General features: G+C 45.8%; 2 protein-coding genes across 6 annotated transcripts in view; one reads left to right on the forward strand and one right to left on the reverse strand.

Moving 5' to 3' along the window:
* AK8 (adenylate kinase 8) overlaps positions 1 to 13,906 on the forward strand; it is a 66,341-nt gene extending 52,435 nt beyond the window's left edge. For all 4 annotated transcript variants that reach the window (XM_032131096.1, XM_032131100.1, XM_032131101.1 and 1 more), the window contains 2 exons: positions 11,200 to 11,280; positions 13,313 to 13,906. In XM_032131096.1, coding sequence (XP_031986987.1) covers positions 11,200 to 11,280; positions 13,313 to 13,559 — 328 coding nt within the window. In that variant the 3' untranslated portion in view covers positions 13,560 to 13,906. The remainder of the gene's footprint in view (positions 1 to 11,199; positions 11,281 to 13,312) is intronic.
* Positions 13,907 to 18,140: 4,234 nt separating this feature from the next.
* GTF3C4 (general transcription factor IIIC subunit 4) lies at positions 18,141 to 27,041 on the reverse strand. Of its 2 annotated transcripts, XR_004244084.1 has the most exons (6): positions 26,718 to 27,041; positions 23,741 to 25,561; positions 21,898 to 22,028; positions 20,959 to 21,047; positions 19,859 to 20,293; positions 18,141 to 18,644 (listed from the first exon to the last, which is right to left on the reverse strand). XR_004244084.1 is itself a non-coding variant. In XM_032130948.1 (5 exons), exons 1-5 carry the CDS (start codon positions 27,021 to 27,023, stop codon positions 20,229 to 20,231), a joined length of 2,412 nt encoding a protein of 803 aa, XP_031986839.1. In that variant the 5' UTR covers positions 27,024 to 27,041; the 3' UTR covers positions 19,511 to 20,228. The 2 variants fall into 2 exon arrangements, 1 of the variants encoding a protein (XP_031986839.1); XM_032130948.1 differs by lacking the exon at positions 18,141 to 18,644 and having other exon boundaries at positions 19,511 to 20,293.
* Between the last annotated feature and the right edge of the window lie 54 nt (positions 27,042 to 27,095).

Consider the following 27,095-nt stretch of genomic DNA (forward strand, 5'->3'; position numbering starts at 1 on the left):
TTAGAAGGGATGTTTTGGCTGCAAGGATTTTGAGGGCTGTAGAGAAAAATTGAATAAGATTAAAAAGTGTTTGTCCATCCTGTCTGACAGATGTGGGAGAAGATGGAATCGTTTGTTATTTCTCTGTTTTTCCTCTGAAAACAGCAGCGGCAATGAGCTGGCAGGCACAGTGAAATGCAGTTAGCAAAAGTAATGGGAGTTGAAAGTTTGACCTTTTGTGATGGAAATTTGATATGAAAAAAGGGTCTTTTGATAATTTCTCTATCCAATCAGATATGGGAGATGTCTTGATCCTGTTTCCTTATTTGCATGCTGACTGATCTCATTTGAAAACCCAATCATTCAGAAATATTGGGACATCAACAGAAATGTTACAAACAAGAAGTTGTTTTATCTGAAAGGTCTGCAGGATGTCATCTCTTGTTTTTCACTCCAGTGGCCTGATCTCTTCTTCATGATTCCATGTTTTTATTGGCAGGATAAGTTGAACATATTGAAATGCAAATAGCCCTTTCCACATTGAACCGAAATATAGGAGGTTTTTTTCAGTATGATTGATTGTATCCAGGGCACTTCAAAAGACACAAAGAAAATACTTTCTGCAGTGCCTCTGATTCCTTGACATTGCCAAGTTCTGACGTTTCCTGTTAGCAATCCCTGGCACAGAGTGATTCCTGAGCTGCTCTCACCCCTGCTTTTCTCCCAGGTAATGCCCACATTCTGCTGCTCGCTGTTCCTGGGACAGAGTCTGAGCTCACTTTGTCTGCACAAACACTTTTTTTGTCATTAACGAGCACTCTTTGCTGCTGTCCCAGGTGCTGAATGTCAGAAATGTAATCGAATGGATTTTACCAAATTGCAGATGTATTTAATCCTACAATGGGTAGTTCAAAGCCCCCCAAGGTCACATGTTGTGTGTAGAACTGTCCCCATGATTATCTGGAAAGTCAGATCTCACAGGCAACGCACTGCCCACTTAGGTGAGTTTAGGATCAACTTTATCTCCCAGACAATTTAACCTTTCTATTTTCTAGAGCAGGCAATCCAATTTCCATTTTCCTCAGCCTCCCAGTGGGCTGGTGACAAGTTTTCCTGCTGTGTCACTGGTGTCATTATCCCTTTTTTTGGAGCCTACCTGTTAAACTAATGTCTTAAGCCAAAGTTTTGCATCACTTAACCCAGAAAATGGGGACACACTATCAATATATGGTAGTTCTGAATAAAGGGGATTATTTAAAATATTTTTTTTTAAATTTATGTGGTATCTTTTTAACATCAGTGTCAAACTATGTGAGAAATCTTTTTTCTTTAATACGCCAGTTTTTTTTTCCACCCAGACTGGCCCGAGCCTGCTAATCTGAGTGCTGCCCTGGGAAATGGGATGTGCAGCTCCTTCTTTCTGAGGCCACTTAGGTTTGCTGTGCTTTTTATAAAAGAAAAGTAAGTGTTCACTGAATGTAGGACTCTTGCCTCCCTGCTGAACACCTGCACTGGCTTGCAAAGACATCCTGCTTTCCTGGTGCAGGGCACTCCACAGGGATTGCTTTCCAAACCCAAATCCCAGAGAGAACAGGTGCGAGGAAAGGGATGAACCAGATTATAAACTTTACATAATAACCTATCTTGGAAGTTGCTGAGCTGGTGTTTGTACAACACTTTGGAATGGAAAGCTCCAATTAGGTCAGGATTTACCACAGTGTCCCTCAGGTGGGTGACAAAACACTTTGTCAGGGACACATGGAGTTCTGCAGTCTTCATCACTGAGATGCAGAAATCCAATATTCACCCAGCTTGTTGTTTACTCAGTAGATTCCAGGGTCTAACCACAAAACAGTGCCTGTGTGTGATGTTTATCTGATGGTCCCTAATTTCTTCAGCAGTACCTCTGGATATGGGCTGGGGATTTCACTGCTGGAAGAACATGCCTGTTTTGACTGAGGAGTAACTTGACTGATGGTCCCCTTCAAATCCAGAGAATCTGTTTCATCAAACCCTGTGGCCTGTCAGCTGTGGGGGAGTGCTTTGTGAAACAGCAGGAATGGCAAATTCCCCCCTTCCTTGTGCAAAGTGGAGTTGTTGGGATGACTCGCACGACTCAGCAGCTCTCTGAATTAGACACCGAGCATTCTCCTGGATGGGAAGTCAACCTCCTTCATCTCTCGTGTGTTTTAGAATATCAAACCACATAAGTTTAACCACGATGTGTTATTCTTGATAACCAAAGCAATCTAGCTCTTCCTTGCTGGATTTTTTTTTAATATACTCCCCTCTCCACCTTCTTCGTTCGCTCCTCAGTATTAGAAAAACAAAAAGCAGCTCAGCGCACCAATATTTTCTCCGTGGTGAAGTCAGCATAGAATATTAGTGTCCAAAAAGTTGTAAAACAAAAGACTATCATATGTTGCACCTTTTAATCATGTAATTGCTGAGTGACATTTAACTCTGAGGCTTTAAGTTACTCCTTTTCAGCCAGCCTTCTCCTCGTGCCCTTCTCGTCCCTCCCTCCTCCCAGAGCAACCTGCTTTTGCAGAGTAGTGCTTTAACTACACTGAAGTTTGGCTGGGCTTCTACATATTACAGCAGCAACACGAAAGCAAACAATTGAAGTATTTGAGAACAATGAAATATGTATGGCTATCTGTGACAGCCCTATAAAGCAGAGCAATTAGCCGCGTAATCCGAGAAAGCCAAAGCGCCCGGCAGCCCACGGTTCCCTATTAGTTAAATGCTTTTTGTACGTCCTCATCCCATCAAATCAACTAACACTTCCTTTAATTGGTTCATGAATTATACAGCTCGGCTGCATTATAATTTAATCACCAGTAAACATTCCTGGGGCCTGCTGTAAAGTGTATAGCGCTCATTAATTCCTTAATTTCAGCAGATGGAAGGGGAGATCGGATGAACGGTGGCAGTACAGAGCGCCTTGGGCAATGGAAGAAGGAAAAAAAGGTGGGGGGCCGTTTAGATTTTTTAAGGGCTGTCAGAAACTCAATCTGTGAGCTGTCAGCAGCCTGGACCCGCTCCCCCCCGCCTCTCTCCCTGCCTTCACCCCACCTACCGCTGCAAGTGACTGACGGATTCATATGGAGCCTTGTCAAGCCGTCTTTAAACATCAAGCCAGCGGGTAAACCAAGCCCAATGTAAATTAATTCTTGTCTTACGGGCCCCCCTTTCTCTGTCCCCATGAATATTTCATGGCTGGCAGCATAAATATTAATTCTAATAGCTCTGCACAGTGGTTATTATTTCTGTTTTATGACAAATATTCATAAAATATTCAGGACCCTTTTTTAGAACATTTACACACTTGATTGTGAAATTTTCCAGCTTCCTGGGGACACAGTAAACATATTGGGGTTCTCTTGATGGACTTTTTTCTCTCTTAATTAATACTACGCCACATTAATATTTAATCAGATTTAGTTTTCCTTTCCCCAGAAGTGAACCCTATTACATTTGAGGATTTATTTGACAGTATTTAAAGAGGGAATTTTTATTCCCTATTATGAAATTGGTTTCCTTTGACACATATATAAAATGACACATTATAATCCATTCTTTTATTCCCTCCCCTTGCCCCCAAATCATACACTTTTTTGGTGTCAGTTCTTTTATTTATTTTTACGTACCAAATATCTTACTAACGACAAAAGTTAGTGTTTAAATCTTGGGGGTGGGGGTTAAACATCATTTACTCTAAATTTGATTCCGTTTATTTAATAAGGACAAAAAGTATGGGCTTCCTTGTTAGGAGCAGGAGGTGCTGGAGCAAAGCTGCAGACAGGTAGCAAAGGCATCAGTCCTGAGATGAGTTTGCTGGTGCTTAACCCTGGAGTTGTTGCTCTGCTCCAGATTTGCTTTGCAGAATCTAATTATTGCAGGGCAGGGTTGCAGGGATCTGAGGAAACACGCCTGCATTTGGGGGAGAGGGCTCAGGTTCCTGACCTCAGGCCTCTGGGGCTGCGGAGGCTGTGGATTATCTGAGAAGGGGTTTGATTAACCTTGTGCAGGGCAGAAATCGTGCCAGCCACACTTCTCTAAAGCACTGCTGGCTGCCATCTTATTCTGTGATTCATAAAGCACCGCTGGAATGAACTCCAGGGGGAATGCAAAGATGCTGGAATAACAGCTGAGAATAAGGAGGAGGCAAAGAATAGAAATGAGGGGAGAAATGTAAAGCAGTTTTGAATGGAGGTATTAATGCATCCAAGCTACTTATTACACATGGAAAGAGTTAATGTTGCCTCCTCAAAAGAAGCTTTAAAAATGCATCGAAGCCACTCCTACAAAGGCATTTGCTGTGTCTCTGTGTGCCTTTCACTGTGCTCTGTAAGGTTTGCACAGCCCCGAGTCCTGCAGACCGCTGGAAGGGCTCTGGCTGCCCAAAGGCCTGGAGTTCCTTGCTGCTGTAAATCCATGGAGCTGCTTTGCTTTATCCCAGCTCCAGACCCAGCCCATTGTTCTGCCAGACAGGCACCAGTGCCTGTTCCCCCTGTGTGAGCTGGTGTGGCACCTGCTGGGACGCTGCTGAGCCACCGGGCTGGTGGGGCGGGACACGAGAGGGACCCTGTCACCTCGGCTGTCTGCACTGGTGCAGCCCAGCTCATCCAGCTGCGGGTGGAAAACATCTACCAGAGTCATTACTCTGCACTGCTGGTGAAGGGAAGGAACATCTGCAGCCATGAAGGATGTTGTTCATCTCACAGCCCTGGCCAGCAGCCGTGTCCTGGGAATAGTGCCCCACTTAGCTGCCTTTTGTAGTTATTCGACAGAAATGCATCCATTTGAAAAGATCCAGTGTCTGGAAATAGCTTGTCATTGCATGAATCACTGTAAGAGCTCGATGAGCAAAACACTTGTGCTGATTAACCTGTGTTTTAGTGTTTATGCAATGTATTTTCCCTTATGGTTGAAGCCTAGAGGGTGAAATTGCTTCCCAAAATAGAATCAAGCATCGTTCATCAGAAGATATCCCAGAGTTTGAGAGAAATCAGTGAATAAAACCTCCCAACAGCTCCTTCCATAAATAAGAGATAAGGATCATTTTATCCATTGCAGAGACATGCAAGAGGAGTATTTAGGGTAGGGAATAAACTGTGATTCATGTCCAATCAGTGGTGCAGCCTCAGCAGGGCCTTTGTAGTGTGGTTACCCATGGGCAAAGCACCTGGTGAGAGCTGCAGTGACCCCTGAACAAGGCTGGGAGAAGGTAGATGGGATCTGTGTAACCAGGTTTAATTTTTAAGAGGGGATTCGGGGTTGCAGAATGTAACTGTGGAGATATAACGTGCTTGGGATCCTGTGTCTGGGCCATGGTGCTTGAGAGGAGGCTTAGCCAAGGTTTCAGGTTCAAGGTGTCTTTATACCCTGAGGAAGGGGACATTATTTAGGGGAACTGATTGATCCAAGTCAGTATCTCTGGCTGGAAAGTCAACAGAGACAAAATGATCAGGGTTTTAGCTGGAATTAGGCACTGGGACTCAAATCTGAACCTCCTTGTACCTATCAAGTTGGACCACTAACTTGATTTGTCATGTTGTTGTGATCACTCAGTGGTGCTACCCAAGGAAAACACCTTTTTGCAATGCAGATGTTTTTTGTACCATGGCCAAAGCTGCCATCCCACTCCTGTCTGGCTTGTAGAATCCAGAAGTTTGTACAGTTTTGTGCACTTTTGGAAACTTTTAAAACCAAAGAATGTGGTCAGTTTTAACAATGAGAGTCTTAGAGTTTGCCTGAATTCAAGACAGTTTCTAGGGATGGTTTTGTCCCTCTGCCAGTTCAGTCCATGATGCCCCCCAAGGCTTTTCCATGCATTTGTGAGAACTCTGTGATTCCCTTCCCCGCCTGCTTTGGCTGCTCTGTGAACTAGAGGGATGAGCTTGTGTTTGTGCCAGGGATCACACAAGGATTGTACCTGTGGTGGCCTTTTAGGACCTACAGCATCCTTCCACTTCAACGGCCTCATCTCTTCCTCAGCTTTATATTTCAATTACAGAACTCACAGCCAGTGCATTGGCAGAACAGAGTCCTCCAGGAGAGTTGTTTTCCATGGGGAACTGTGCCACAGCATCAGGAACACTGTTGATGTCTCCATATGGAGTAAGATGTTCTGTGCCTTATGAAAGGCACAATTATTTCTAGCCTTGAATTTGACATTTTCTATTTGTCTGCCTGGAAGAGGAGGTAACTTTGTGTCTCTTCCTCTCTCTTTCTTCCACTCTCTCCTTCCTGATCTCTTTGCTCTGATTGAGCTGAGGGTCTGTCAAAGTTCTGCCAGCAAAGTTTGCTGTAACTTTGAGATCACACAGGCATCTGATCTTCACATTCTTTTTTATTTTAAAGCAGACTGATGTGGTACGTTGTAAACTGCCAGGAGCACTTGCTAATTTAGTAGTTAATGACAGTCACAGAGAGTGTTTTTCTTGCCCCTGGAGAGGTTTTAGACACAGCTGGGGTAGATTTGCCACTATCAATTATGCACAATTTTAAACAAGAATTGGCCAGCAGGGGCCTCTTTTTTTTTTGCAGAGTGCAGAGCGTGAAGAATGGGAATATGGCAGCTGGTACCTGCCTGCGACAGAGAAGATATATAGGAGTCAAGAAAATAAGGGAAAGATTAATAGCTTACTATTTTTAAAGTTGCAGTTTCAACTCAAAAGTTTAAAAGCTGCATTAAAAGTGGCCCAGTGTTGGCTGGTGGTGTATTTTTGTTTTAATTCAAGCATCCTAACTTTGTTGCAAAGCTTGATCAGGCCCTGGTATAGCCACAAGCAAGTCAGTAGTGCCTGTTTTTAAAAGCCAGGTAGAGATCAGGATCCTGTCTCAGATATCCTGTTGTGTTGTCTTCACATCCTTAAATGAAAACAAGGGATGAATTTGATTTACTGGTATAGATCTAATTTCACAGACAATAGTTCTATAAAAAGGGCTTGGCTTCGGGCTCCACTCCACCAGTGTCAATCCAGAGCAACTCCAAGTAATGGGAAATGCCAAGGATGAGAATCTGACCCCAGTAAATAGCTCAGGTCTAGAACAGCCAACATCTGGATCCATCTAGGTCAGCCTCATAAAGCAGCTGTGCTTAAATGACAGGACCTGGCTCACAGGCAGAGCTTCAGTTCTCTAGAGATGTGAAGGCAGCTGGCAGGGCAGTGCAGCCACCCTGGAAAGGGACTGTCCTTAGCATTCCTTATTCCCTAGCACAGGGATTCCAGGATTCAGGCACACAGCACCTGCTTCTCTTACAGCAACACTCCTAATTTTTCCCTCACAGGTGTTTGAATTCAGTGTCGTTATAGCCAGAAAACAGGAAAACCACCACCAAATAAATTCTTGTGAGGACAGCACTGAGCACTGCCAGTTGTTAATAACTTGGATTAAGTGGGTTGGTTGCCATCTGGAACAAATGCAGCCCAGGATTAGCCGAATGCTGTTGTGTAGGTCACATATCCTTCCTTCACTTATGGCGTGGTTGGGACACATTTTTCCAAAAAAAATGCTGTCTCAGATCTGGAGTGAAGTAACACCTCTGCCACCCCTGCTCTTCCCTCTCCTCTCTCCATTTGCCAAGGGGAGCATCAGGATGCCCTGGTGACCTCCAGGCTCTTCGATGACACTGGCTGAATAGCCAGAAGGCAGAAGTGGCTGGAATACTCTTTTGGAATGCCAGATGGCTGGTAGGAAAATGGCGTTATATTCCAGCTGTTAGGGCTGGAACACATTTCATCACCATCCAAAGGCAGCAAGTTCTCATTTGACTGGGTACACAGTGAAGGTGTCATCATCATTATTAATTTGTTGGAATTTAATCTCTCTAATGTATCTGGAAGCTGCACTAGATTAGATAAGTGATGTCAAGTACAGTGAGGGAGAGGCAGGATTCTGACACACAGATTTTTTTGTGCCTTTTAACGTTTGTGTTCACAGTTTTATTATCTGTAAAAGCTGACAGGACTGGACCTTTTCCCACATCTCTCTCTTGGGAGATGGAACAAAGGAGAGAGGACAGAGCTGTGCTTAGGAATCCCTTGGTTTCACTCGATGGGAGTCAGAGTTTGTCCTCAGAGAGCTCAGAGGCTGCACCAAGTTTTCCCCACAGTCTCCAGCCAATGCCAGTGATTTTTGGTTGCCCGTAGGTGGATTCTGACCCTGTGGCACAGGAGTGAGGATTGCTGGTGCCCCTCTGCCCAGCCCTCCCCTCACCTTGCTGCTGACTGACACCACTCCCCTCCTGCAGCTGAACTGGGAGCTCTGGAAGAGGAGCTGTGCTGGATGCTAATCCAGCAGGGTAATGTCGTGTACTTTGATATGAGGCTGTGTTTCCTCGCCTCCCTGTCTACCAATTCTGATGACATCTGTTTCATATTTCCCCTTGATAGGACTTGTGACACATTACAACATACAAAGCCTGGCTGATTCCTAAAGTGAGCTTTACAGAGGATGCATTTATGTGAGGAAACCATGCTCGCTGTGTGGAAGGGGCCAAGCTCTGCTTGGAGAGGAATCCAGTGCTTGCAGGGAGTTGTTCCAGTTACTGCTGGATCAAGGTCATGGGTGCAGCCCTCTGTGTTGTGAGGATTTCTGAGAGAAATCCAATAAATGTGTTACCTGGGCAGTTGGAGGGTCAAGTTTGTTATGTGATCAGAGTCACAGCAGCCTGAGAGAGGGACAGAGGCCAAATGTTACTCAGAAATACCTTGAGGAGCTACAGGAGATGTATCAGATAGCCAAGGCTAACACTCCCCAGCCTGCATCCATGTAAATAGGCTTTACTCATGTGAGTAAACCTCCTGGGGTGGCATAATAGACTGTGTGGGGTATGTGTCTCCTTCAAAATGGTAATAAAGCTTTCTAATTGGAAGTATTTTAAGTCTAGACTGTAGTTCTGTCAGTGGTTTTCCCCTTCATCTTTTTTTTTCCTGCTTTTGAACAATTTTAAACTGACAGCCCTGGGGAGTGTTTTCTCTTATCTATGGGAGATGTGTGGAGTGGCAGGGTAAGGCATCCCACCTTCCACTGGAAGGACCCTTGGATTGGGAGTTTGCGCTGCTCTGCAGTGAATTCTGTGTGTGCTGTTACACAATGCGTGTGGGGGAAAAAAATCCATATTAGCAGGGATGTCTGCACCCTCCCACTTCTTCCCCCTACACTCCTCTGTAATGGTGACACCAGACTGGATAATAAGCAGCATCTTGTTTCAAAAAGAAGAGAGTCTCAGACAAGGCTTTCAGAGTTCATTTTGTTGGCAGCTTTTTAAGTGGAGTTTTTTAGGCTCTTCTGTTTCAAATACCATAATACTTTTTGTGTTCCTAACTATGAATTACGACAAGCTTTCTTGATATGCCAGGTTATCCTTCAGTGGGTTTGTTTATCTCAGGATATAATAGGAAGCCGTATCAATTATCATGACTGTATAAATGTTGTTCCTCTCTACTAGAATATTCATCTTGAGACATATCATCAGATGTTACCTGTTCTGACAATCACGTTTTTGTGCCATTGTTGGGCAACAGAAACAAAGAAAAACAAAATGTTAAGAGTGTAAGGGATAAAAGAGCGTTGAAACTGTTGTTCTTTTCCTGTCTTTGGAATCTCCAAGATCTTGAATGTTTTATTCCTGGCTGTTATTTTGTTACCACAGTGTGAATAGAAGTCATTATCTGTAAACATTTGAAAAGAGAGATGATTTTCATAACTTTAAATCCTACAAAGGATTCTAGTAATCTGCTATGTGCATGCCAAGGTAAAGCTCAGCCTTTCATCTGGTCTGATCCCACCCAGTCAGTGTAAAATGTTCCTTTGGTGAATGTCTAAACCACGCAGTATCTCCTGTGAGAAGCAGACAAAAATGAAAACAGGAAGCCTGGCCTTGAAGGCAGCAGCAGGAGAAGGTGTGTTGTACAGAAAGATGTATTTACAGCCTTCAGGTTGTGCTTCGTTGGGAAAAATTATTTTCATAGGTTCAAAGGGAAGCCTTATTTTTTATTTTGTTCTGAGCTAATTGTTAAATGTGGTCTTTGTGCAGATCTGCTCTGCCTCAAATAGCTGGGGAACAGGGGACTTGTGTCTGCTCAAGATCAGCAGTTTGTCAAGATTCTTCTGCTGAAAAGCTTTTGAACACGAATATAAAATGAACAGGACGATTATAATGAACCAAAAGGACAGGGAATCAATGTGAGATGGGCACAACAGTTTGTGTGCAGCAGTGGGATGTGTCTGGGTGCATGTGGGGCATGTTGTTTTCTGGCTCTGCATCCTTCATCCATGTCAGGGCATCTGTGTCACCTGTGTGAGGTGGGTTGGCAAGTCCTGCTCCATCCCCCGGTGAAAAGCTGTTCCTGGTGTGGAACCCACCCCAGTGACACCGTGGGGCTGCCTCTCTCAGATGCTGAGCAGCTCTCACTCGCTCAGGCTCAATGGGAATTGCAGATTCTGATCTTCAAATGAAGCATTCAGCATTAATATTTCCTTTCAGCAGTGTCACCAGCAAGGTCCAGCCGTGCTGAGCTGCTCCCCATGCCCTGGCAGTGCTGGTGGAAGGCACAGGGAATTGCCAGCAGCATCATGGGGTTTGTGTTCTGTCTTACCACTCATCCTGCTTTGAAGGACGCAGGGCAGGAGTGGGAGAGCAGAGGACTCACCCTGGGGGGAGACAAGGGCAAAAGGAGTGGAAGTGGACTGAAACAGCAAGAGGAAAATCCCTCTCATGGGCACTGGAGGAATGCATAATTCTGGCAGAAAAGCTCTTTCTCTGTCCCTGACAGGAACAGCAGAGTTTTTTATTTACCTTTTGGGGCATGTCATTGTGATTCTGTTCGCTGGTTGGGTTGGGAAGTGGATCCAGAGGAGTTCAGAGGGAAGTGCTGGGTGGAGAGGGGGCTGGGACAGACTGAGAGAGGCTCCAGCTGCAATTCCCCCACCGGTGTCCCCCACAGTGTGTTGTCAGAGCACACAGCACTCACAGTCCCTGTGCCTGAGATCTCCTGCCTTGCTGAGCCTGGAGACCAAACAAAACCTGAGGAGAAGCCACAGAGAAATCCCGTGCTCGTGTTTGTGACACTGCAGGTTTGGGGGGGGGGGCGGACTTCCACTGCCACAACTGCTCTTCGTTTGGGTAAGGATTAACTCACCCTCTGAAGGTCACAAGTGATGTTCTCAGGATGTTAATGCACTTAATTGTTGTGTTCTCCACAGGGTGTTTTTCTTTAATCTCCCCTATGAGTCCATCATGGAGCGCCTGTCCCAGCGGAGGATTGATCCCGTCACTGGGGAGAGGTGAGCACTCCTGGCTCGTGTGTAACATTTTTCTGACTGTCAGGGAGATGAAAGCACCAAATAGACTTCTTAGAAATCTAAGGAGCTCAGCAATACTGTACTCCTGCTTAGGGACTCCTTAAAAGAAAACTTCAAACTTTCATTGCTCCTGAAGCACCAGCCCACCTTCCTGCTGCAGCAGCTCCTCAGAACAGGGGGGTTTTAAATCCTGGTGCCTGAAATCTACAGCAGCAAACAGCTCAGCTCTAACATTTTAATGGTAACTAAATTGATTGGTAAAATAAGGCTGAGGGAAGATGTCTAAAACCTAGCCTAAATGCAGATGGTTTTCGGACATTCCCATGGGAATTTTGAAGGGTTCCCAGCTGGGGAAAATGGAAAACTTGCTGCATTTTACTTCCTGTGATGGTCCTGTCTGCTGGGAGGTATTAACACATTTCCTGCTCAGTAGAGCAAACTCATTTGAGTCACTGAGTCACTGTAAGGTTGGTTCATCTCATTGGTATCACATCCCCTTGTCTCACCAGTGACCTTCAGCTTTCCTGCCTTCTCCACCCGATTTCCAGGGAATAAGTCACAAATAAATTTATCTTCCCAAATACCTGCTGGAGTTGGCATGTGTTCACAACTTCACTTGTGGTCTGGTCTTATGATTCCCCACACTTAAATTTTAAACCCTTCTTTTGCTTTCCTAAAGGCTGAACACATCCTATTGCATCAAAGACAAATCCTGAACCCTCAAAGATTAAGGCCATAAAGAATGGATTTGTCCCAAAGTGGTGGATGATTATTCAGACATCTCACTCGAGGTGCAGCATTAACTTGTGACAGCAGCAGTGATTTGCTGTAACTGCTCTCTTTGCTTTAGTAATGAGCAATGTGGTTGCTCAGCAGAAAGGAACAGGCTGAAGCAAATCATTCCCACATCTTTGCATTTCTTATCATTAGGATTAGGCTGTTCAGTATCTGCTCCAGTTCACACGCTTCCCTCTCACACTCTGGGGTTTATTCCTCACAAATTCTCCGTGAATTGAATTGTTTTAGGTGCTGTGTCTAATCCTTGGCACCATGTAAAGCCTGCCCCTCTGGCTGCAGGGCAGAGCAGGGAGTGGCCTTCAGCTGTGCCCTAAATCATTCCCATGTGGAATGAACTCCGTGTCCACATGGTTGGATGCAGCTCTGCAGAGACCCAAACTCTGCTTCCCTCCTTGGTTTTGCATCTATCCCAAAAAGTTTCAGAAAATTTGGCTGTACAGGAAGAGGCATAAACTGGTTTTGTGTTGAGGCAGAGGAGACATTTACTCAGGATTGCCAGTTCTAACAGGGAATTTAAACACTTGATTGCAAAGGAACTTTTAGAGATTGATGGGAGCCTTTGGCAATGCAGGGACATCATCAGAATTCCTTTGGTGTCAGGTGAGCTGGGCTGTGGCGCTGCTACAGGACTCTGAGGATGGACATCCTCTTTCCTGCTGAAGTAACTGAGGGAACCCACAAGTGTGAATTGAGGGAAGCCAAATTCCAGCATTTGGAAAATTAAAAATAACCAAAGCCTCCGGTGAATTAACCTCTTTTTACCTTCAGCTACTACATAAAGATGTTAGCAATCAAATGTCTGAGAGCCTTAAACACAGTTTAAGGTCCCAGCAATGCTGGACACGGGGCTGTGTTTAAGTTAAGGCTTTTTTTGATGCTTTTTTAAAGACAGGAATCAAAGATTTCAAGTAAAAGATCTGGAAATGCTTCTGAACCTGGAGCACTGAACATGTAATAGAGATTTCTCCTCATGGGGAGCAGATAAACACTACCAGTGTCACCTCCAGAGAAACCCTTGGCCTTTGAGGATCCAGGATTCTTGAGGGCAGCAATGACAGATGACTTGCCCTGAAATTTCCAGTCTTTGTTTTAAAACCCCAACCTAGAGCAGAAAGAGGCCAAGGGACTGTGACAGGCAAAAGCATGGAAAATCTGCAGAAGTGGCTGCTGTGTCCTCAAGTTGAGCTGAAACCGTGGCATTTCTTCTCCTCTGCAGATACCACACTACATTCCGACCAGCTCCCACTCCAGAGATCCAGGCCCGGCTCAGGCAGAACCCCAAAGACCAGGAAGAAAATATTGAGAAGCACCTGGAAATCTATTACAGGAATGTCAAGGCCCTGGAGGATTTTTACCAAGATGCCTTTTATGTCAATGCTGACCAAGACCCTTATGCTGTCTTTGAGTTCATAGAAAGCTGTATCATTAAGCCCCTTCCATGTAAAAAAATTAGAAGTTTATAATTAGAAGGGATGGTTTCTGGAAGAGTTGATTTAAAAATTTTCCCTGTAATACTTGCAGTCTGGTTGCTGAAGTGGCAGGTTATCACCAGGGAAGAGGAAGTCAGCCAAGCTGTGTTAAATCTGAAGCTCACCAAGGCTGAGTGAAGTACAGAGGGTAAGAAATTGGGCTTTAGGGGAAAGGTTTTTGGCTTTTGTTTCGTGATTATATGAATGATATATTTTGTGATATGAAACACTGTGGCTGGGGAAGTCCTTGTGTTTAATTCAAATATCTTTTTCTGTTTCTGAATAGTAGTTTTGTCTTCACTATGTAAGACCCATGAATCCAATTTGGAGTATTAAAGCTGTGAGATGTGTTTGTGTCTTAATTCTCCACCAAAACCACCCAGGCACTCCCTGCATCCCTCTGTCCCTGCAATCAAACCCTAAAGCAAAGAGAAAAACAAAGCTCCCAGCTCTGCAGTGAACTTTCACCACAGTGTTTGAGGTCGGGGGCAGTTTTCACTCCCATGTTAACTCAGATTTCGTAAAAAGTGCTGACAAACCCCTCTGCAGATGCACTGGCTGTCCCCATTCTGCTGGGCAGGAAGACTCAGAACAGCTGGACAGGATATCCAGAGCCCTGGAAAACTGGCTGCAGGTCCATCACTTTCAGAACCCAGTCAATGACATAACGAGCTGCAGGTGGGTCACTAAATTCTGTTTTCCTGGGGTTTTTCTGCTCCCAGCCTGTGGCTGCTCTGGCTGAGCTGTGCCTGGGCATGTTGGTGCCCAGGGTTTGGTTTTTTTTCCTTCTCTGGCTGGATATGGCAGCAATGAATACTCAGGTAAGTTTTTTTACCTGGAAGGTCTCTGGTGAAAGGCTGCTGGCTGTCTCAGACTCTGGCTGTGGAAATGCACGTCCTTAATGCCTGTAGAAAAGGGGAATGATTTGTGCTGTGGTCAGAGAACTGGGTTGGATGCCTCTGTTATGTCTCTCTCTGTTTCTCCCCTGTGTATGAGTGTGAATTCCCCCTGCCAGAGCGTGGGGAGAGCTTCAGGTTTCTCCTGTGGAAGCCTCAGTGTCTGGGAAGGTGCGGGCAGAGAGAACAGACCTCCAGAAGCCTTTTGGGTTTAGGTGACTGCTCTGGTCCTGTTGCTGCCGAAGGATTTGGGTCTTTGTTGCTGTCTTTGACTGTGTGTGTCTAAATCTATCTGGAGAAATGAAAAATGTACAGGCCATATTTCCTTCTTGCTCCTGTAACTTCAGGTGGAAAGACCCTGGTTGTCCAGGTGGCAATGGGGATATTGTGTTATTTTATGAGAATTTAAAGTCAAAATTTTCAGTACTTTTGGGAGCGGAGGGGTGTTGATGAATGGGAATTGGACTCTCCAGCCCTGAGGGCAGCTCTAAAGTCTCAGAATAAGTGTCTTTGAAATCTAAGAAAGCCAAATCCAAGCAATCTGAGTCCCTGGTGCCTCTTGAGCTGAGAAATCCAGTCTGTAGCACCAAGCTGATGCAGAGGCTGCTCCCAGGCACAGGACCCAGCCACAAACCCTCTTGTTCAGCTGGGCAAGGACATCTTTAACAGCCCTACGTGTTACAAATGTGCTGCTTGGTGACTGCTTGGGCAGCTGGGTTTTCTGCCATTGCTATGAAGATGTGCTGCAGCATTCGTGCATAATTGGGAGCCCTTCTATTAATAATACATGGGAAGCTCATCTTGCTAATATCACCTTCATCTGAGCGTTCCTACTAAATATTTTGATAGATGAAATGGGTAGAGAGTGTATTTAAATACTGTTTGTACTGCAGCTAGGGTACAAAAGGGACAGTGCATCTTTAATTAGACAGGTACATCTGCTTAATTAATTTAGCTGTAAAGCCCTTTTTCCTCTTCATTCTTTCATCTATATGCGGATGCTATATTAGTTCCGCTCCGCTGGTTCCATAGAAACTGAGAAAAAGAGCTCAGTCTCATTGAGATGCACTTGGCATGTCTGGGTAGGAGTCTCAGGTCAGTGGTCAACCCCCAAGGGTTTGCAGCAGGCCTGAAGTGCAGAACGTCAGGGTTAGCAGAACATGCTAATACTCATGTAGAACTCTCCCTCAGAAACAACTAAAACAATTGACATTCATTTAATTACTGTAAACGAAACAGCCCCTGCATGACTTTGCATAGTAAAGCCTGTTAATACCAAAAAGGTTCAGTGGGTGGAAGGAGGAATTAGGCTTTTATAATTGGAATGCAACACTTGAAAACCAATTTGGTAACTAGGCGTGATTTTATTAGCATCTTATTCTGGCAAAACAAATGTTGAGCAATGAGGAAAACAAGGTAAAGAGGAGGTGGTAGGAACACAGCAGGGATCAGATGTTACTGATTGTACAGCTTTGCCCAGGTCTGGAATGGACATCTTCCATCACTCTGCTTCCCAGAGACACTTTGTGGAGAGGGCTGCCTGGAGGTTGTGCTGTACCCTATAAGTTATGCTGTTAATTACGTAGTGTAGCAACAAGGTGAGTTTGTCCAACTGTTCCACAAACTTTTGTGTCCACCAGCTCCAGACACAGGATCCTTCAGTGGTGGAAGGGCACTTGAACACCCCTTCTCCACCACCACCTCTGCAGGGACCCCCTGTAGCTCTGGAAGGATTTCCCTGCTCTCATCTTTCCCTGTGAGGCTTGGATGCTGCTCAGGGAATGGCATTAACCCCAACCTGCTCTGTGGTGAGGGCTCTGAGGAGCAGGAATAGCTCTTCCTCCTCCTCTCTCCAAAAAAAAATCAGGGAAATATTTATTGTCATTATGTATGCATTGACAACCATAGTATTTCCTCTCCAGAAATACACAATAGGATTAAGAGGATGAGGAAACACCAAAGGAAAGCGTGGCTGAATGATGAAGTCCCCGAGCCATACCTGAATGGAGGTGAAAGGCAGCAGTGAGGTCCCTGGTTACCAGGTCCAGAGCAGGGGGTGTAATTTGGAGACACAAGACTGAGTCTGTATGATCCCAAACTTCATCCCAAGTTCCAAGAATGGCACCTAGCACCAAGGCACTAAGACATTGTACAGTCCAGGGCTGTTCCACTTATCCATCCAACTTGGATTAGCCTGGATTTCTTCATCCCAGAGGAGGGTGGATTAACTGTTGCCAGCATGAGCAGCAAATTTTAAAAGCTATCAGAAGCTCCTCATCAAGGACAATGACACCTTAGCTCTGGACAAACAAGATCTCTGCCTGTTAATTCTCAGCTGCAAGAGCAAGTATCACAGTCCTTTTAAACAGAAAAAAAAAAAAGAGCATCAGGAACCCTCAGTCTCTGCTGGAACGTTGCTCTCCCTCTGGAGATGAGGGTCCTTGAACAACCAGAGTGTTCACCATCAAATGGTGAAGCAGTTGAGAACCTCCAACTATTCACTTGTTTGAAGTATCCTGCAAAACTTAAGCGAAAACTTAGTGAGATAAACTCTGACTCTGTGGGATTTGTTCTTTGAACATTTCACGTGGTGTCTCAAAACAGACTGAGCCTTGATAGACGTGTTAGTTTGAGGAGGCACCTCTGATAATGGCAAAATAACACAAGGATCTGGCAACAGTGTTCATTCCTTGCTCCCCTGCTCCCCTTCCCCATGGGGTGACAGCAAGGTTTGATCAGCACAATGTGTGGGACAATGCCCCAAGGTGCTGCTGCTGCCCTGCAGGAGCAGGACCAACCCCTGCGTGCCCAGAGCTGCTCCTTCAGGAGTCTGAGGCATAAAAGGATTCCTGGAGCAGCCTCAGCACTCGCTGGGCAGCCAAACCCACTCAGGTCAGCACCAGGGGTTAAATGTTACTGAGTGAGGTGGGCTCTGCTATTCTGGTTAAAAACGCACTTAGGGACAAGTGCTGGTTTACACAAAAATGAAATCCCAATTCCTCTGTACCTGTTGTGAACAAGTCAGGGTGAGGAGTGAAATCCTTTTTGCTAAAGGATCTCCACTGGCAGACAAAGACAACATCGTTGGCTTTAAAATTCCATTCTCCCAGCAGTCTGAAACCAGGTTAAATAAACTGGCAATGGCAGACTGAGTATCTACTGCCTTGAAAGACAGGGAAAATAAACATTAATGCTGCAATGTTACCGTGAGGTGTGCTAGAGCTTCTCCATGGCAAAACATTAAAACTCAGTCCAGGGACATTCAAGAGAACTGCCAGAAATGATCAGCAAGAACCAATGTCATCTGTTATCATGTGAACCTTTGGGTCAGCCAGACTTAAACATTTCAGCAGATTAGGATATTTTTATGGTTTCTAGACCACAGCCAAAGAAATGCTCTTTGACTTTTTCTGAAAGCACTGGGACATGGTTCTGCAGGGCTCCCTTCCCTCCTCCACAGGCAGGAGAATTTCTAAATTGGAGCACTTACTGATGAGCTGGTCATGGCTGCCAGGGCAAGGACTTGCACCTTCCACTTAAAATGCCTTCTCAACCACCACGAATAAACCTCTGCTCAGCTCATATGGCAATAGATGTTCTGTTCCCCCAAACCCCAGCAGCACTGGGAAGTTTTGTCCCAGGTACCAGAGCTGGCCCCAAACTCCACACACGTTGGGCATCGAAGTTACTCCCTGTTTTACTGGATACCAACACGAGCTACATTTCCCTTCTCTGCAGGCACACTGAAGTAATTTCAATTTTCAATGCACAGCAATAAAAAACTAAACATTTCTTTAATACAATTATGGTATCACTTCCAAGGATATTTACAAACAAGGCTAATTATTTTACAGATGAATGTGCTTCTGCTGTTTCTAGGCTACTATAGCAATGTTCTTCTTAGTCAATGCATGATCATGCTTAATGCATGAGACACTGAGCAGAAGGACAGCTGACTTCTTTAATGTTCACTGAAAAACATTTGCTCCTATTAAAGGTGAAGGAACATTAACAAAATATGCATAGTCATTGAATCGAGGAAACAAGCACCAATCACACATGCACTGGTGGGAGACTGATACTGTCAGCACAATTCCATGATTTCTCAACAGCTGTAGAGCACTTCCCACACAGTGAAAGTGTCAGGAATCACAGACAGGGCGACACCTCTGCAATTGGTACTCTGCAGAATGGAAATACACAAACTCAGGATTATTTGACAGCATGGATTGAAGTTAACAAGACAAGCTGTACCAAGTAACCACACACATTTGGGAGGTATTGTTCCTCTAACACTGCATAGGAAGTTGAAAAGGATTCTGCTCCCTGTAGGAACAGATGGCAAAAAAAGATGGGTTTTTCTGATAGGGCAGTTAGAAGGCAAAATAAATTTCTAGGCTCGGCCACGTGAGATGGAGAGGGACTTTCTACAAGAGCCTGGAGTGACAGGACAAAGGGGAATGGCTTCAAAAGGGTTAGATGGGATATTAGAAAAAAATCCTTCCCTGTGAAGGTGGGGAGGCCCTGGCACAGGGTGCCCAGAGAAGCTGTGGCTGCCCCTGGATCCCTGGCAGTGTCCAAGGCCAGGTTGGACAGGGCTTGGAGCAACCTGGGACAGTGGAAGGTGTCCCTGCCCATGGCAGGGGGTGGAACGAGATGAGCTTTATGGTCCCTTCCAACCCAAACCATTCTGGGATACACAAACAGCTTCACCAGCCTCCTTGGCCTTACCTAGAACATGTCAGCCATAGTGGGGTTGGGTTTGGGGTGTTCTGTTCATTTGGGGTTTTTTACTGAGCTGTTACGAAAAGCTGGCAGCTGGGAGTGATTCCTTGTGTATCAAACTTGTGGAAAACTAATCTACTATATGAGGGAGACTCTCAGTTTAACTGACAGTAGTGTTAGTTGGTAATGCTTTTGGCAACTGAGTTTCTCTGGAAAAGAGAATTCCTGTTGGTAGAGGGTTAAGTGAAACCAAAGGCAAATACATTGGCAAAAGCTGGGAGGGAGTTAGAACTTAGGTCAGAAAAAGAAAGTGGGGCAAGAGACTTAAGAGCATTGGAAATTTTATATATATGTATATATATTAGTGTTTAAGCTAATTGCTATTAGTTTAATAATTATTACATTTAAAAATTATCCTTACTGATCCCTATTTGACCCAGGCAGTCAGTACCACCCTTCTGACTCAAACATTTCTGAGGCAGTTACTCTCCTAGGCTTTCAGTGAAATTCATGGAATGCCTAATTTCTTTCATATGGCTGTAACTGGCATCTGCTTCTCTGGGCAAGAAACTGGAACCATGGATTATTTGGACAGTTCAGTGTTCTACAGCAAATGCCAGTGTTGGTAAGAAGCAAAGGAGAGCACTGCAAGCTGGAGCCTTCTCTACCCACCAAGACCATTCAAGAGGCAGCTCCACTGTTCCCATCCCAGCTTTTGGGAATTGACACTGGTGTCAGGCAGAAAGGACAATTCCCACTGTGCTCAACCCTTCAGTTCCTTGTCAGTGTCCAGCTGCTGAGGCTTCCATGGGTGCATTTCCAAACAGCTTTAAACTGGCTCTTCCAGGTGTACTCCTGTTTCTGGAGCGTGGAATGGGCTCTGGACTTTAGGAGTTTGTAGAAGCTGTGATGTTCTATTTACAGGACTGTGGACAATGTGTTCCCCCTCCAGCAGAGTCTCTGTTCCTGTCTCTGTATCCTCCCAGGCTGAAGGGAGCTTATGCAGTAGAGAAAATACTTTCAGTCGTGACACAGCTTTTCTCTAGAACACAGGAGAATCACAGAACGTGCAAGGTCCTTGCAATAACCTCTTGATCCATTCAGGATCTGCAAACAAGAAAAGAAGTTGTTTAAAGTTGGGGGTAGAGATGGACAGAGGAATGACATCTGAGATGCACAAACTAAACAGGAACCCTGGACAGTTTGTATATATTCACATGCAGGAGTGACTGAGAATTCAGTGAAATCAAACTGTTTCTGACCTGAAATTTCAAGTAATGCCAGTTTAAATTCCACCTCAGCAGGGGATAAAATTAGGGTGAAACACTCCATGCTTTATCCTTACATACTCATAGCTGTATAGGAAAAAAATTTAAAGGATCACCATGGCACAACTGCAGCGTTCTCATTTTCTAAACTGGAATTAGATCCTTCACATAACACAGTCCTTGGTTCCTGCCTCTTTATCCCTCTTGCAGAACTGGATGCTGATAAATTCAACTTGTATCAAACTAACTGCTGGAGCATTCCAGCACAGATTATGTGTTTACCCAGCTCTCATTAAAATGTGGGATTTATACATCAATTTCTGCAGTCATTAGTTTGTAATTAACACGTCACTAATCCCAGACAACACCAGGACACTGTGAAATGCAGAGCTTCACATAGGAACTCCCTAAAAGAGAAAAGTCAGTGAAACTAACTCAAGCTATTTTGCAGATAAAAGTTAAGAAGCCCCAATCCTGCCCCTTTTGGCCCCAGGAATGTTTTACCTTCTGGGGTTGGGTGCCGTGCAATGCTGTCGTGAAGCAAACACCTCCTGTACACCAAACTCTGGCAGGACTGGTAGGTTAGAAAGCACCTGTGAAAGGACAAGTAGTTTTATCAAAAGGTTTGGGGTGTATTGTTTTATGACCTGCTCCTGTGCCCTCACTGGAGGCTGGGTTCTGCTCACAATCTGCTTTCTGAGAGTTAAGGCAGTAATGAACCACATTAAATATGAAAATTAGTAATTCATTAATTCAGGTACATTAAACTTCCCAAGTGTACCAAATTGCATATGGACACAAAAATGAAAGGTCAAAAATCAATCTATCATTGGCCAAAAAATTTTTAGCATACAGTAGAAGAGGTAAAAAGCTTGAGGCCCTACTGCACAGGGAAGAACCAGGGTTTACCTGACTGTTTACCCAAACTAGTAGATAAAATCTGTTAGGCACAGTTTTTTCTTTGTGACAAACTAGTGACTTGCCAAGGCTCCAGGGACAATCTCCATGTACCCCCCACACTGGTACAGGAATATTTAATTTTCTAGATGTTCCAGAATTTGACTTCTCAATGTGCCTGTTCTCAATCAGTTCCTGTTAAACTGCTTTTGTTTTCAAATGCTGAAGGAGCTTGAACAAACTCTCCTTCAAGTGATGTTCCAAAGGATGACTTGTCCTTGATTTCCCTTGCTTGCTTTCTCCCTGACCCCATATTCCCCCCAAAATAGACGCTCAAAAGCATTTTATTATAAAAACATTGTCCTGCTAAGAGAACCAAATCCAACCTCCAGCACCCTGGCTCTTAGGGAAGAGGAAAGAAAAAACTGTAGCATGGATAACATCCTTCATGCCTTTTCACTCCACTGCTAACAAGTGGTTTAGTGAGCTCTCAAAGTATGTTTGAATTATCCAGAGGAGGGGAAAAGCTCTGTAAGAGCCCATTACCTGAGCCAAATGTGGCCGTTGGAGCAGACGGCCTGCTTGCGGTCGGTGAAAGGCAGGATCTCCTTGCACAAACTGCAGTGCTCCGGGAAGGTCTGTTTGTTCATCTTCTTCAGGATGTGCCCAATCAGCACCTGGAACACACAGGAGGCACTCACTGACACAGCCCAGGGTGGGAACACCTCACTGTGATTTCAGAGTGACACAGAATTCGCTGAGTCGCACGAAATCAAAGTGTAAGAAATACAAAATATCAGTAAGTATTCATTTATTCCCCTTTTGCTCTCCTAAAGATTCCTGAATCTCCACAGTAAAGGGATACAGACCTTAAAACCAGTAATTCCATGCCAATTTTAAAAGCACTGAAAGACCTGCTATCACACTACTGACCATTACAGCAATGCTTTCCCTCATGCCTATCACAGTGAGCGTGCTAAAAAACACTCCTGTTCAGAAATTACCTGGATGCCTTCAGCAGTCATCTGGGAGTACATTTATAGCAGAACATTTATGTGATCAAATTTGTCTGTGACATTTCAATAGATATAAACCACATCCCAGGGACCTTTTAAGTGTGACAACAAACTGAATAGATAAAATACAATTTAGAAGTCGCTTTTCATCACCGTAAAAAAGAAACAAGATTCTTCTAAGATAAGAAAAGCAACCTCTCAAACCTTCAATTCATAGTAATTGGATGCTAGAACAACCCAGCAGTTGTGCCAGAGTACTTTCCTAGTGAATTACTGATGGCCACACTTGGCTGTGATGCCATCAGGAGAACACCACACTACATCAGTGATGGACATGTGCTTCCTTCCTGTCTTTCTGGATGCAAGATAAAAGCTGATTTTGAGAGTTCAAGTGATTTAAGGACTTGGGTATGAGAAGAGCTGTTCTCTGCTCATTCTGCTCATACAAAGAGGTGCACAGACACCTGAATCATTTCTGTCATTAAGACCTGGCAGGCTGATGCAGTGTTCCCACCACAGCTGCCTTGGTCTCCCCTCTGTACTCAGAGAACTTCACTACCCTGTGCAGGCTTCACTGACCACCGACCTCCTGCCACAAATGTTTGCTCTGCGCATTGCAACAGTCAGGATGCTGTCTGTGCAGTTAGGCTTTGACACTGGTAGGGAGCACTGCAAGTTTGGGAAAAGTTCCTGTCATGGCCAAGCCTTAAGTAATGCTTATTAATTGTAGTGCACTAATTGCCAGTGTGCCTGAAAGCCCTGGCCATGTGTGTTGTAACAAAGGCAGTCAGTCAGCTTAGTTAACTGAATGTCCTGCATGAAGTTCCGAATCACTGGGTTTAACTCGTAGAACACAACCACTTTCTGACCCTCTGAAACTGATCTTTGCACTGCAGGCTCAGGGAGTAGTGACAAGACCTGATAGACCACCTGAACAATAATTTCAGAAGAGAGACTTCTGCAGCTCTTAACATTAGAACTGCAGTGTGATTGACTAGAGGAAATAGATCTGAAGTTTAATTGTGTTAAGATGATGGACTAAATAAGCTTAGTCATGAAAGCAAACATCCCTCAGTCAGTTCATGTTCTAAACCCACTGACAGCAGCACAATAACCCAGTGCTCTCCCCTGTTCTGCAAAAATTCGGACATCATTATTCTTTATTGTACCTGATTCAAATTTCAACATCTGTATTTACATTCCCTCTTATTTCACAATATCAAGGAAGGACAATTTAAGCTGAATGCTCTACAGAATCTGACTGGCAAGGCTGACATGACTCCGGCTCTCTTTCCCAGCCCAGCTGTTTTTTCAGGAGGGGGGAGAAGGAAGTGACTGTGACACAGAATCCCCCGAGCAGAGGTGCCACTTACTCGTGCTGTTCTGTCATCATAGCCGTCGTCGGACATTAAGAAGTCACAGACTCCTCTGGTGGGAATGCTGGTGTTTTCTGTAATCCACGTGTGCAGATAAACTTCTCCCAACACCCGCTTCATGTGTTCTCGTGTCAAGTGCATTTCTACAGCCTCAATCTGTGCCTGTATTTCAAGCAGCTTTTCTACCATTGGCTCACGGCCTCCAGTGTCACTTGACTGATGGAGAGAATCCTCTGCATTGTCATCAATGTCCACACCTTTGCCAGTGTCCCCCAGGCTCTGCTTGCTGGCTTGTTTCGAAGTTCCTTCCTCTTGATCATCTTCAGTGCTGCCCATCCCAGGGGAATCCGATATCAAGATTTTGGCGTCCTCGTGTGAAGGTCTCCACGTGACCTCGGAGGGGGCTTTCTGCATCGACTGGTACAAAATCCTCAAGAGAAACAGCTTAAACCTCCAGAAGTAAGTGGAACCACAGCTCTCTATCTTTTTATCCAGTGCTTCCTGTAAGAACTGAGGAATATGCTTATCCTTCAAGATTTTCCAGCGTACAAGATCCGTCAAGTCCACCTGCCGGAAAAGGTTCTGAACAGAAGATTCCAAGAGCTGTGCAGCTGCCTCCTCAAAAGTCTTGAGGGTGACAAACTGAACTTGGTAGTTTTTGTTGACCGGGTGCAGCCCGTTGGCCATGCCCTCGGTGGTGATGACTGCCAGGTACGCCCCACATGGGCTGACAGCGATTCCGTGAGTCCTGACGGAGCCAAACACCTCCGAGAGCTTTATCAGCTGGTGCTCAAACTTTAAAGCAACGTCTGTGAATATGGGGATGAGCTGCCTGACCTTGCCGTCGCTGGAGCAGGTGTACACCGTGCCGTTCTGCTTGTCCGCAGTCATGGAGACAATGGGCAAGGAGTGGAGCCCCGTCACGTGGGAATTGTGGACATTCAGCCCCGCTTTGGATATCAACAGGAGGCACCAGAACACGTAAGGGCCTCTCGCAGCCACCACCAGGCTACAGCTGCATTTCTGGTAGGGGTGGTAGAGAGGGATACATTTGATGCTGTGCACGGGCAGCTGGTCCATCTCCTGCCACAAGACCACGGGCTGTCTCAGCGTGAAGTAGCCTTTGACCGCCTTGAGGTTGACGGGGATGATCTTCACTGGGCCGTACGCGCTCCCCACGATCAGTCCGCTCATCTTCCGGTTGTTGTGCTCGTATTCCCACCAGGACAACACGCTGGGGGAGCTTATTCCTGACTCGATGGTATTGCAGGAAGTGATGGACTCCTTCCCCAGAAAGGGCAGCTGGAACTGCCAAACAGCGATATTCCCGTTTTCGAAGAGCACTGCCAGGAGCACGCTGCCCACGTCCCGGCACTCGTTGTTGTGCTTGACCTGCTGGGTGGTGCAGATGCCCGACCACTCCATACGCACCGGGGTCTGCATGCTGTGCCGCCGCTGGAACTCCGGGAAGTCTCCCAGCTCCCCACAGGGAGTGTCAGCCTTACACAGTTTGTAACTGGCCTCGAACAGGCGCTCGCCATAGAGCTCGGTCAGGTCCACCAGCTGCACCCACTGCAGCCTGTTGAGGTTGGCGTGGATGGTCAGGCGGTTGTCCATGGTCAGGGCTGCCAGCAGGCACCTCCCGTTGGCGTCGCAGCCCAGAGGGGACCAGCTGGAATATTTGAAGCCCCGCATGGGTGTCAGGGACTTCCCCTCGGGATTGAACACCCGGTCCAGCATAAACGTCTGACTGACGGTTGGATCCACTGAGCTGGCGAACTTCTCCTTACATTCAGCCACCTCCTTCTTTGGGCCAACCTAAAAGAGAACAAGAAGAACCTCTAAAACAATTGTACAGCTGGTTTTTTTAGAAAGGCTTTTCTGGAATTAATTCCTTCTTGAAACAGAGGATCCCCAATCACAACCAACACTACACTGTTCAATGGTTTATTAATGTCACTCCTAAAGACTTCAGCTTCATTAATGCCCTGAATTTGCATAGTTTTGACTCTCAGCTATTGAAATTTTGTCTGCTGAATCAAAGAGCCTGTTTTCATACTTCTGTTCTCTTAAAGATACCTGGCATGATATTTAAATTGTAAAGCACTCAATATTTCAACTCCACTCTATATTCTCAGCATTGTTTTGGAAAATCAAATCAGATTCACAACAACAAAAGTATTATTTAATAAGATATTCACCCACATCTCCCATCTTTGTAAAAAATCAGATGTTCCCCTGAAGGCCACAGAAATCCCTGCTGCAAAAATCCTTTAGCTTAGGCAGCAAAACAAAGGAAGATTCCCACTTAAAATTGTGTTGAAATAACCGTACTGGTGCTCAAGTGATTCTCAGAAAAACTGCAGAATTTTAGAATCCCTGGACATCACTGGGATATGGTTTTCTCTCTCTTGTACTTTTAAAACAAATCAATACATGAGACCTTACAGCAAGTTTGGGCAGGGCAGGGGCAGCCCCAGGGCAGCTCCCTAAGAGGGGGATCAGAATCCCGGGATGGGTCAGGCTGGAAGGGACCACAGTTGGGGAGACTCCAGACCCTCTCTGGCTTCTGTTCCAGTGCTCGGTCACTGCACAGGGAAGAAGTTCTTCCTTACGTTCAGGTGGAGCTTGGTGTCTATCAGTTTATGCCCGTTTCTCTTATTGCTTAGCACCATTGGGAAAAAACACAGAATCATTAAAGTTGGAGAAACCTCTGAGATCACTGAGTCCAATCTGTGACCGATCACCACCGTGTCACCCAGCCCGGAGCACTGAGTGCCACATCCAGTCGTTCCCTGAACACCTCCAGGGATGGTGACTCCGAACCTCCCTGGGCAGCCCATTCCAAAGTCTAATCACCCTGCCTGCGAGGAAATTCCTCCTGATGTCCAACCTGAACCTCTCCTGGCCCCCTCTTCCTGCCACCCCCCATTTAGATATTTATACACACTGACGAGGCGTGCCGGCCGCTCACCTTGAGCATGCAGGCGGCGCCGGGCGCGGGCACGGCGGTGCGGTGGATGACCATGTCCTGCCCGCCGCTGTGCACGTCGCTGAGCTGCTCCAGCACGGCGATGCTGCGGGCCGTGCTCACCGACACCCGGTGGTCCTCGGACCAGGCCAGCGGCTCCAGCCCGCTGGCGCCGTGCTGCAGCCGCACCGCCGGCTCCCGCCGCACCGCCGTGAGCCGGAACCCGGCACTCGCCGCCGCCGCCGCCGCCGCCTCCTCCGCGACCGCCTCGAGCCCCAGCGGCGGCTCCTCCCGCCCCGCCGCCGCCATGTTACCGCCGCCTCACGGGCCGCGCGCACGCGCCGCCGCCGAAGCCCCCGGCGGGCCCGGCCGGGGCTGTCC

The sequence above is a fragment of the Corvus moneduloides genome, chromosome 21 (genome assembly GCF_009650955.1).
Source record: "Corvus moneduloides isolate bCorMon1 chromosome 21, bCorMon1.pri, whole genome shotgun sequence".
Taxonomy (NCBI): Eukaryota; Metazoa; Chordata; class Aves; order Passeriformes; family Corvidae; genus Corvus; species Corvus moneduloides.

Coding starts and splice junctions, on each gene's coding strand:
- GTF3C4 (XM_032130948.1), bottom strand. CDS start 27,023: ATGGCGGCGGCGGGGCGGGAGGAGCCGCCGCTGGGGCTCGAGGCGGTC. Junction 25,562..26,717: donor GCGCCGCCTGCATGCTCAAG/GTGAGCGGCCGG, acceptor GTTCTCTTTTAG/GTTGGCCCAAAGAAGGAGGT. Junction 22,029..23,740: donor ATGATGACAGAACAGCACGA/GTAAGTGGCACC, acceptor TGTGTGTTCCAG/GTGCTGATTGGGCACATCCT.